Source organism: Ahaetulla prasina, chromosome 6 (genome assembly GCF_028640845.1).
Source record: "Ahaetulla prasina isolate Xishuangbanna chromosome 6, ASM2864084v1, whole genome shotgun sequence".
NCBI lineage: Eukaryota > Metazoa > Chordata > Lepidosauria > Squamata > Colubridae > Ahaetulla > Ahaetulla prasina.
Window position 1 is genome coordinate 107,786,726 of NC_080544.1, and position 12,068 is coordinate 107,798,793.

The window sequence follows — 12,068 nt, forward strand, 5'->3', positions numbered from 1 at the left end:
AGTTGAGGACTACCTGTATTCTATCCGCTGCAGTATTCAACTTTTTTTCAGGATTGTTTCCAAGTAGTTTAGCAAACACCAGATTCTATACTGTCAGATAGGTCCCAGCAAACAAATGCCCTTTCTGACTTGGTGTACAGGTAGTCCTTGATTTACAAGAGTTCATTTAGTGACCGTTCGAAATTACAACAGCTCTGCAGTGACTTACGACTGGTTTTTCACATTTGCAGCATCCCCATGGTCACGCGAACTAAAATCCAGACACTCGGCAACTCATATTGAGTTTTCCTAGATATGGCGTGATCCCCTTCTGTGACCTTCCGGCAAGCAAAGTCAATGGGGAAGCAAGATTCACTTCACCACTTTGGCAAGAAAGGGCATAAAACGGGGCAAAGCTCACTTGGCGACTGTCTCGCATGGCAACAGAAACGTTGGGCTCAATTGTGGTTGATATGCTGAGGACTACTGTTGTGGCCTGCAGGCGGCCAGCGGAGTTGGTGCCAAGACAGTGAGATTGGGGAGGAACACGAGCCAGTCCTGGAGTCTGGGGAAGGCTCTGATCAGTGCTCTGCATCGGAGGCAGAGACGGGGTCAGGGCCGTCTTGGCAGTTGTCAGCTGCCTTTAGACTTGGGACATCAGTGGGGCAGAACAACAGCTGGAGCCTGTTCCCAGTGTGCATGCACAGAGCTGCCAGAAGAAGGGAACAGCTAAGGAACAAGGGTCGACTCAGGAGTAAAGCCACAGGTGGATGGTGAATGGCCCCTCCCACACAGAATAAAGAGGAACGAAAGGGGAGTGGAGTTTGCAGGAGACAATTAGTTCGTGCTCTTGGGAAGCCTAGGTCAGAACAACTACCTGTATACAATCAACTCAGGTGGACACTTCCTCCCCCGCCCCGCCCCAGTGTAAAACTACCCGTGCTGTTAAAAAAAACAACACCGAAACCTAAGACCAGATCGATCCATTTTATTTACACGGCGATCTCAGTGCTGATGAACAGGGGACTGAAGGTGTAACGCTGCAATGTAAAACCACTTAATTTTATTATCAAGACATGGTGCGTTAGCTGGGACACATCTTAACCCTACACGGAGTTGAGACCTTTGAGAGACTCGGGAGACCATTTTTAGTTATAAGACCCCCTCCCCCCCCAAAAAAACCCAAAACAAAACAAAACAGAACAGCCAAGGCCACCACCTTCAGGCAGAAGAAGAAAAGCTGCTGCGTTTCCACCATCCTGTACCCTGCATAGAGTAGTGTCGCTTTTTGTTATGGTGTTGTGTCCCCCCTCGTGACAAGTTCACATCCGAGAATGGAAACGAAGACGGGCTCCTATCCCCATACAAAAAGCATCACCGTCTGAGTAAGGGGGAAGGGGAGGAGGGGAGGGAAAGGGGAGGGAATTTAAGGCTACGCCATGAAAAAAAAAAAAGGAAGCCATTTCAAGGGAACCTGGCTTGCTCGCTCGAGTGGTGCTCGGAGTGGTGCTGCGACTCTTCCCAAAAGGTGGGGGGGGGGGAAGGAAGGGAGGGGGAGAAGGCAAGAAACGATCCAGTTTCCAAAGGACGGTTTGCAGCTCCAGCCCAATTCCTGGGAGAAGCTACTCAACGTGCAACATTTAGCAGCACCTGACACCCCCAAAGCCTTCGTTACATTCCTCGGCAGTGGGTTCAGTTCTACCGACAGGCAAGGTGGGGGGTGGGGGGAAGAAGAGACAGGACAGCTCGGAGCAGCAATGTCTCTTCCCCATCCCAACTCCCTCCCCTAGATCAGCCCTGGGCGCCCCCACCTCCACCTCTCCCTTCAGCTGTCCTTCTGTCCCCGCCCAGCAGAGACTTGGCACAGATCCAGCAGCGGAGTTGGCAACTTGGGTTACTTTCGTCGTCCTCTCTTTCCCGGCGGATGCTGGTTTCCCGGGGGAAGGAGGGGTCAGCTTGGCGGTTGGCACAGCCGACGTTCGCCCAACGGCAGTGGAATCCCCCCGGCGACTCCATGGGGCGAGCGGGAGGGCTGCTCCAGGGCGTGTTCTGCTCCCCACCAGCTCACGCACACAGTCTGGTGGCTTTATAGGAAACCTTCTTTCCGGAACTGCTCTTGCAAGGTGTCTCTGTACTCGTCGAAGCCGCCCTCGATACGCTGAACGGTGCCGTTGCCGCACACCCACAGCTCTTTGCACACCAGCCGGATGAACCGTTCGTCGTGCGAAACTAGGATCAAGCCACCCTAGAACAAGAGGGAGGGAGGGAGCCTCACATCACAACTGGGCAGAGCGTAGGCTGCAAGGTCAGCTCTTCCCTCACTACAACTTCCTTTCCGTTTCAACCTTGAGCTACAAATATTCTCCTTTAGCAATAGCAATAGCACCTATATACTGCTTCATTGTGCTTTGTTTCAACTCCTACCCTCAAAACGACGCTATAGAGCACTGCACACCAGAACAACTAGACACAAGAACAGTTTTTTCCCAAAGGCCATCACTCTGCTAAACAAATAATTCCCTCAACACTGTCAGACTATTTACTGAATCTGCACTACTATTAATCTTCTCATAGTTCCCATCACCAATCTCTTTCCATTTATGACTGTATGACTATAACTTGTTGCTGGCAATCCTTATGATTTATATTGATATATTGATCATCAATTGGGCTGTAAATGTTGTACCTTGATGAAGGTATCTTTTCTTTTATGTACACTGAGAGCATATGCACCAAGACAAATTCCTTGTGTGTCCAATCACACTTGGCCAATAAAATTCTATTCTATTCTATTCTATTCTATTCTATTCTATTCTATTCTATTCTATTCTATTCTATTCTATTCTATTCTATTCTATTCTATTCTATCTTCAATATAAAGCAAAGAACGAGGAAAGCCCAATTAGTTACCGCCAGCCTGGTATTTTCTACTTTGCTTGGAAAATGTGGACACTGTAATGTCAGCAGGTTTGGAGAATACAGGTAGTCCTTGATTTACAACAGTTCACTCAGTGACCATTCAAAGTTACAACAGTACTGAAAAAACTGACTTATAACCGTTTTTCAGACTTATGACCATTGCAGCACCCCTTCTCTCCCCCATGGTCACGTGATCCAAATTCAGACGCTCACCAACGGGCTCATATTTATGACGGTTGCAGTGTCCCGGGGGCACGTGATCCTCTTTTGCGACTTTCTGACAAGCCAAGTCAATGGGAAAGCCGGAGTCACTTAACAACCGGGTTACTCATTTAACAACTGCAGTGATTCACTTAACAAACGTGGCAAGGAATGTCGTACAACGGGGCAAAACTCACTTCACAAATTTCTCGCTTAGCAACGTAAATTTGGGGTTCGGTTGTGGCCGTAAGTTGAGGACTATCTATATCACCTTGGGGAAGACTGAGTTCATCTCCACTGGCTACAGTGGACTACAACTTACAGTGTGTGTTAAACTTTGGGCTAATTGCCCTATACTGGGGAAGCTTTAAAACACAAGTTTGTCTCCAAACTTGACAACTTTTAAGACTTGTGGATTTCAACTCTCAGAATTCCTCAGATTGCAGAGGAAGGGATTACAAGAGAGCAAGCAAAGCTGGCTGAGGAATTCTGGGCGTTGAAGTCCGTAAGTCTTAAAGTTGCCAAGTTTGGAGACCCCTGCTTTAAAGGGAACCACTGTGCAAGATTAAAAATCAAGGTAGCTCTATGTTTTGTCTGCTCCATGACATCATTTTTCCACTTGCCCTTCTGTTTCTCAAAGATTGAACAAAAAACAAAAAACAGCACAGAATAGGATTCATGATAGGATTTGGTTATGATTAAACAGACTCTGTGGCGTTTTGTGTTTGGTCTACTAAAGTTACTCTGGAGTAGGAATTCCGCGCCAATGTGCAACACCATAAAGCAGTGGTGTTTTTCCTTGGGATTGTGTGCCAGATTGTACAGCAGTGGAGAAAAATGCGGCTGCTTTAAGCTGTTACGGATAGAGCCTACATGGTGTGTGGCATCTTTTGAGATCCAATTTCAAGCACAGACCTATTAAAGGTAAAGGTTCCCCTCGCACATATGTGCTAGTCGTTCCCGACTCTAGGGGGCAGTGCTCATCTCCGTTTCAAAGCTAAAGAGCCAGCGCTGTCTCAAGACGTCTCTGTGGTCATGTGACCGGCATGACTCAATGCCAAAGGTGCACAGAACGCTGTTACCTTCCCACCAAAGGTGGTCCCTATTTTTCTTCCTGCATTTTTATGTGCTTTCAAAACTGCTAGGTTGGCGGAAGCTAGGAGAAGAAACGGGAGCTCACCCCGTTACACAGCAGCACTAGGGATTCGAACCGCTGAACTGCTGACCTTTCGATTGACAAGCTCAGTGTCCTAACCCCTGAGCCACTGCGTCCAGACCTATTATTAGCCCACAATTTCCCCCTAAAACTAAATTTGACAACAAAAGAATGAATTAAATCTGTGGCTCCTGACATGTTGGGCATACTCAGCGCTACAGACTTACCCGGAATTTGTTGAGTGCTTTTGCTAGAGCTTCAATGGTTTCCATGTCCAGGTGATTGGTTGGTTCATCCAGTATATAGAAGTTGGGGCTATGAAGGGGGAAAAAAAATGCAATTATAGTACAGGCAATTCTTGATTTACAACTTTGAGGATGGAATTATCACCATAATTCCATTGTGTTGGTCCTTAAGTGGGTCATCACAGGACCATGCCTGATTCTACTACCTTTTTTTTTGAGGTGCTTGTTAAGGGAATGTGACGGTCGTAAAGCAAACGCAGCTGTCACCAAGCAAAACCAATCTCTGCAATGGGTGGGTTTGGGGTTTTTTTGGCTGGAAAATGGAAATACCGTATTTTTCGGAGTATAAAACGCACCTTAGTTTTTGGGGAGGAAAATAAGAAAAAAGCTGATTGGCAGGTGGATCGGCCTCCCGGAATACCCTCAATCAGCTGTTCCCAGAGGTGAATTTTAGCAACAGGTTCCTTGGTTGCGACCTCTGTGCCTTGCTTTTTTGGCTTTTTTTCCCTGCCTCTGAAAGCCTCCAAAACAGAACTTCAGAAAAAAAGCCTCTGAAGCTCTGTTTGGGGGCTTTTTTTCTGAAGCTCTGTTTGGGGGCTTCTTTTCTGAAGCTTCTTTCTGCCTCTGAAACCTCCGTTTGAGAAGCTGGGTGGGGCTACATTCGGAGTATAAGACACACCCAGATTTTCACCCTCTTTTCTGGGGGAAAAAGGGGCATCTTATACTCGCAAAAATACGGTAAATGCTGGCTTCATGTGACTGTGGGATGCTGCAAATGGCCATAAATCTGGGCTGGTTGATAAGTGCCAGAAATATGATCTTGTTCCCTTTCCATGTTAAGGACACCCTCTCTGCCCACTATTTGAATAATGCAGAAAACAAACAAACAAGCAAACAACCCCCCCACCCCCAACAACAGGAAACAAACCAACAATAACAACCCAGCAGGATTACCAAGGCATGGTCATCTGGGCAAAAGCCACTCTGCTCTTTTGTCCCCCAGATAGGCTGGCAACAGGGCGGACGGCCAATTCTCCGGAGACTCCGTAGCATCCCAGCTGATGACGGTATTCCTCCTCCGATTTCCCTAAATCACGTGGAGCAGAAAGAAGAGGTGTGAAACCCATGTCACAAACGTTATGAGCCAGGAGAGCTAACCCAAAATCTCGTTATCCCGATGACCAGGTGTGGCTGGGAAGCCACGCTGAGGGATGCTACAGGCCACGTTGATAAAAGGTTACGGGGGTTAAACCAGGTGTGAAATGCTCCCAGTTCAGAACGGATCGCCTGATCCAGTAGCGATGGCGGCAGTTGGTTCGGAGAACCGGTAGCAAAAATCCCTGCCCACCCCCATGCCCAGCTGAGCCGCACAATCATCAGTTTTTTTTTAACTTTTAAAAGCATTTTTTCTACAGCCGGAAAAATGCTTTTAAAAGTAAAAAAAAAAAAGTCTCTGATGATCGCACGGCTCAGGTGGGATCATCAGAGCCTTTTAAAAGCATTTTTCTACAACCTCTTCAGCTGAAGAGGTTGTAAAAAATGCTTTTAAATGGCTCTGAGGATCCCAGCTGAGTTGACTGATCCTCAAAGGCTTTTTTTCTTTTAAAGACAAAAAAAAATGCTTTTAAAAGAAAAGAAAAGCCTCTGACAATCAGGCAATTCAGCTGGGATCGTCAGAGCCTTTTAAAAGCATTTTTTCTACAGCCTCTTTGGCCGAAGCAGGGCAGGGAAAAGTGCGGTTAAAGTATTTCTGATGGTTAAGTATGTAGGCAATGAAATCTATGTAGAGCTGAAATTTAACAAATTCTGAGAGGGTGTTTTGGCAACTTACCTGGAAATTTTTTTGCTAGTAGTTCTGTGGCACTAATATCCAAATCCAGTTGATCCACATGATGTTGGCTGAAATAGCCAATTTTAAGATTTCTGCCCGGCAGGGGGAAAAAAAAACACCATTGTTAAAACTAGAGTTTAAAATGGCCTGTCATTGAAAACAATTAGCCAAAGGAATAACTTGCTCTTTTGCAAGATTAAAAAGGATTCCCTCTGCCTGACAAGGAGAGAATAAGAGGGATAAATGGGGAAGCTGGCTTCTGTTGCTTAAGGAGACATATTCCTTACCGCGGTTCATTCAGAGCTGTGGAGAATTTCAGGATCAATTCCAAAAAAGGGATCCTCGTGCACAGGTTGCGCTAAAACATAACATCTAATCCAGGGGGGTCTGCAAACTTGGCTCTTTTAAGACTTGTGGACTTCAACTCCCGGAGTTCCTCAGCCAGCTTTGCTGGGAGTTGAAGTCCACAAGTCTTAAAAGAGCCAAGTTTGCAGACCCCGATCTAATCTATAACTTTTCAAAGAATCCACATCCCCCACCCTCCCCGATCACTCAACAACAGCAAAGGGCTGCGTCTTTTTTTCAAGGTCAGCCTTTCCTCCTGGTGGTTTCCTTCAACTTGGAGGGATAGAGATATGGGAGGGGAATAGGAGGAGACCGAGGCTGCCACTGCTCAGGGCCTGGTGTTCTGCAGCCCTTAAAGCGGTGTTTCTCAACCTCGGCCATTTTTAAGATGGACGGACTTCAACTCCCAGAATTCTCCAGCCGGCCACGCTGACTGGGAAATTCTAGGAGTTGAAGCCCACCTAATTTAAAGTTGCCATGATTGAGAAACACTGTCTTTGAGCGATACAGAACAGCAGGAAAGTAGGGCAGAGATAGGAAGCAACAGCAGTGTTGCAGCTCCCAGCTAACATCGGGAAAGCTAAGAGTAGTGCTCCTCTCCTAATGAAGGAAGGAAGGAAGGAAGGAAGGAAGGAAGGAAGGAAGGAAGGAAGGAAGGAAGGAAGGAAGGAAGGAAGGAAGGAAGGAGAAATCAGGGGAAAAAAAGTAGCTTCATTCAGCTTTTGAGCTATTAGGCCTTGGCCTGAGCTAGGATGGTGCTTCGAAGTGGAGCTCACGTTGCACACAAAGTGGCCTTTAGCCTGTGAATTCAAAACCGCTGTTCTAGTCCAATGTGCTGATATTTTACCAAAAGTTTCCCATCTTTACAGAAAGATTAAAAGCTTATCTCCAAAGTAGACAGAAAGCAATGTAATAGGTTCTATTCCATTCCCATTCTTCTATTCTATTCTATTCTATTCTATTCTATTCTATTCTATTCTATTCTAATTCTATTCTATATTATATCTAGATTCTATCATATCGCAAGACCTAAAATGGACACCTTACATCAAAATCGTCATCAAAAAAGCACAACAAAGAATGTTCTTTCTGCGCCAACTCAGGAAGCTCAAACTGCCCAAGGAGCTGCTGATCCAGTTCTACAGAGGAATTACTGAGCCTGTCTGCACCTCTATAACTGTCTGGTTTGGTTCTGCAACCCAACAAGACAGACACAGACTTCAGAGGATCATTAGAACTGCAGAAAAAACAATGGCTACCAACCTGCCTCCCATTGAGGACCTGTATACTGCACGAGTCAAAAAGAGGGCTGTGAAAATATTTAAAGACCCCTCACATCCTGGACATAAATTGTTTCAACTCCTACCCTCAAAACTACGACGCTATAGAGCACTGCACACCACGATAACTAGAACAATTTTTCCCGAACACCATCACTCGCTAAACAAATAATTCCCTCAACACTGTCAAACTATTCACTAAGTCTGCATTACTATTACTATTAATCTCATCGTTCCTATCACCCATCTCCTCCCACTTATGACTGTAGGACTGTAACTTGTTGCTGTATCCTTACGATTTATATTGATTGTTTTCTAGTATGATTCAATTGTTTATTTGTTCCCTATGATAGATAGATAAGAATTTTTATTGGCCAAGTGTGATTGGACACACAAGGAATTTGTCTTGGTGCATACGCTCTCAGTGTACATAAAAGAAAAGATACCTTCATCAAGAATTATGGATAGGATAGGATAGGATAGGATAGGATAGGATAGGATAGAATAGAATAGAATAGAATAGAATAGAATAGAATAGAATAGAATAGAATAGAATAGAATTTTTTATTGGCCAAGTGTGATTGGACACACAAGGAATTTGTCTTGGTGCATATGCTCTCAGTGTACATAAAAGAAAAGATACGTTCATCAAGGTACAACATTTACAACACAACTATCATTAATTGTTGTACCTTATGATTCTTGAAGAACGTATCTTTTCTTTTATGTAGATTGAGAGCATATGCACCAAAGACAAATTCCTTGAGTGTCCAATCACACTTGGCTAATAAAGAATTCTATTCTATTCTATTCTATTCTATTCTATTCTATTCTATTCTATTCTATTCTATTCTATTCTATTCTATTCTATTCTATTCTATTCTATTCTATTCTATTCTATTCTATTCTATTCTAATTCTATTCTATATTATATCTAGATTCTATCATATCGCAAGACCTAAAATGGACACCTTACATCAAAATCGTCATCAAAAAAGCACAACAAAGAATGTTCTTTCTGCGCCAACTCAGGAAGCTCAAACTGCCCAAGGAGCTGCTGATCCAATTCTACAGAGGAATTATTGAGTCTGTCATTTGCACCTCTATAACTGTCTGGTTCGGTTCTGCAACCCAACAAGAAAAACACAGACTTCAGAGGATCATTAGAACTGCAGAAAAAATAATTGCTACCAACCTGCCTCCCATTGAGGACCTGTATACTGCACGAGTCAAAAAGAGGGCTGTGAAAATATTTAAAGACCCTTCACATCCTGGACATAAATTGTTTCAACTCCTACCCTCAAAACTACGACGCTATAGAGCACTGCACACCACGATAATTAGAACAATTTTTCCCGAACACCATCACTCGCTAAACAAATAATTCCCTCAACACTGTCAAACTATTCACTAAGTCTGCATTACTATTACTATTAATCTCATCGTTCCTATCACCCATCTCCTCCCACTTATGACTGTAGGACTGTAACTTGTTGCTGTATCCTTACGATTTATATTGATTGTTTTCTAGTATGATTCAATTGTTTATTTGTTCCCTATGATAGATAGATAGATAAGAATTTTTATTGGCCAAGTGTGATTGGACACACAAGGAATTTGTCTTGGTGCATACGCTCTCAGTGTACATAAAAGAAAAGATACCTTCATCAAGTATTATGGATAGGATAGGATAGGATAGAATAGAATAGAATAGAATAGAATTTTTTATTGGCCAAGTGTGATTGGACACACAAGGAATTTGTCTTGGTGCATATGCTCTCAGTGTACATAAAAGAAAAGATACCTTCATCAAGGTACAACATTTACAACACAACTATCATTAATTGTTGTACCTTATGATTCTTGAAGAACGTATCTTTTCTTTTATGTAGATTGAGAGCATATGCACCAAAGACAAATTCCTTGAGTGTCCAATCACACTTGGCTAATAAAGAATTCTATTCTATTCTATTCTATTCTATTCTATTCTATTCTATTCTATTCTATTCTATTCTATTCTATTCTATGACTATCATTAAGTGTTGTACCTTATGATCCTTGATGAACGTATCTTTTCTTTTATGTAGATTGAGAGCACATGCACCAAAGACAAATTCCTTGAGTATCCAATCACACTTGGCTAATAAAGAATTCTATTCTATTCTATTCTAAAGCACATGTGCCTCCGGAATCCGGGATGCTATGGATTACTTAGCAACAAGTCGGCAATTTCCTACGAGCGTGTGCTCTTCTTCTCATTCCCCGCTATCTCTGGTGATGGTGGTTTGAAAGCTACCTGTGAGCATGTCTAATCCCTCGCACCGGTGTCAGATCTCCCATCAGGATCTTCAGCATGGTAGATTTGCCAGCTCCGTTCTCTCCAACCTAGAAGTAAATGATGTGAAACTACAGAAACATCCAGAACTCAAGAGAAACAGAAGAAAACTTACTCTGATGCATGCATATTTTCTTATAGCCTTTTTTTAAAAATATAAATTTTATTGAATTTTAATAATTAAACAATTTTCATTCGACTCTTGTGCATGACTGCGACCATTTACATATCATCCCATTAGTGTTCTCCTATACTCTGTATAATTTTACTAAATTATATTACTAATTCTAATTAGGATTTCTAATTCTTACGAATTCTATTATCTGTTATTTCCCCCTTTTTTTCCTTTTTTCGACCCGATTATACCATTTCTCCCATATTACATAAAAATCCGAATCCATCCGTCCTTTCAGTTCAAGTGTTACTTTGTCCATCTTGGCACAATCCAAATATTTTTCTAATTATTAACTAATAATAATAATAATAATAATAATAATAACAACAACAACAACAACAACAATAAGAGTTGGAAGGGACCTTGGAGGTCTTCTAGTCCAACCCCCTGCCCAGGCAGGAAGCCCTACACCATCTCAGACAAATGGCTATCCAACATTTTCTTAAAAATTTCCAGTGTTGGAGCATTTACAACTTCTGCAGGCAAGTTGTTCGACTGATTAATTGTTCTAACCGTCAGGAAATCTCTCCTTAGTTCTAAGTTGCTTCTCTCCTTGATTAGTTTCCACCCGTTGCTTCTTGTTCTACCCTCAGGTGCTTTGGAGAACAGCCTGACTCCCTCTTCTTTGTGGCAACCCCTGAGATATTGGAAGACTGCTATCATGTCTCCCCTAGTCCTTCTTTTCATTAAACTAGGCATACCGAGTTCCTGCAACCGTTCTTCATATGTTCTAGCCTCCAGTCCCCTAATCCTCTTTGTTGCTCTTCTCTTCATTCTTTCTAGAGTCTCAACATCCTTTTTACATCATGGCGACCAAAACTGAATGCAATATTCCAAGTGTGGCCTTACCAAGGCATTATAAAGTGGTATTAAAGTGGCATTATAAAGTGGTATTAAAGTGGCATTATAAAGTGGCATTATAAAGTGGTATCTTCAGAGGGTATATATTTGAGCTTCTCCAACATTGCGCAAATGCCAATCTTGCCGCCGTTGTCATATGTAAAATAATATATGTTGTGGTTTTTTTCGTATTTTGTTTTCATCATTCCTAGAAGAAACAGCTCTGGTATGTATTCCATCTGGAAGCCTATTACTTCCTGTATCCTTACTTATAGCCCTTCTAATCTGCTTTTCAATCGAAGAAAAGTAGCTGATTTACAAGCAATGGAAGAAAAGGATGGGAAGGGATGGAGGAAGCCGTAATAAATTTGAGGACTAATCCCTAAGATTTAAAAATTTTGTTGTGGCCAAATGAAATGGTGATAAAACACTGCCATCTATTGATGCTATACAGCCTGATACTTTCCTTTTTTTTTGCTTTTTGCTTAAAATGACACAGGGTCCTCAAATGCAAATCTTTAGGTACAGCATTATGCCAGAAAAAATGCACATAGGTTGAAGTAAAGTTAAATGTACTGGCCAGTGAAAGAAACTAGGAAAAGTTATTTAAATTCGAGCCGAATTGCCCAAGCGTTAAACTATTCTATGTCGTTGGCTGAGATGGGCGGTCACAGAAACCAACCAATCAAGCCAACAAATGCGACGTGCAGTTTTATTTATGTATTTTATTTATTTTATTTTATTAGATTTATAGACCGCCCT

The 12,068-nt window shown here is 42.7% G+C and overlaps 1 protein-coding gene across 1 annotated transcript in view; it reads right to left on the reverse strand.

Annotated features, from left to right (window-relative positions):
• Window positions 1–951: 951 nt before the first annotated feature.
• ABCF3 (ATP binding cassette subfamily F member 3) overlaps window positions 952–12,068 on the reverse strand; it is a 48,708-nt gene continuing 37,591 nt past the window's right edge. Inside the window, exons 17-21 of the mRNA XM_058188447.1 lie at window positions 10,253–10,341; window positions 6,332–6,423; window positions 5,455–5,587; window positions 4,483–4,570; window positions 952–2,224 (exon numbers count right to left, since the gene is read on the reverse strand). Coding sequence (XP_058044430.1) covers window positions 2,066–2,224; window positions 4,483–4,570; window positions 5,455–5,587; window positions 6,332–6,423; window positions 10,253–10,341 — 561 coding nt within the window. The 3' untranslated portion in view covers window positions 952–2,065. The remainder of the gene's footprint in view (window positions 2,225–4,482; window positions 4,571–5,454; window positions 5,588–6,331; window positions 6,424–10,252; window positions 10,342–12,068) is intronic.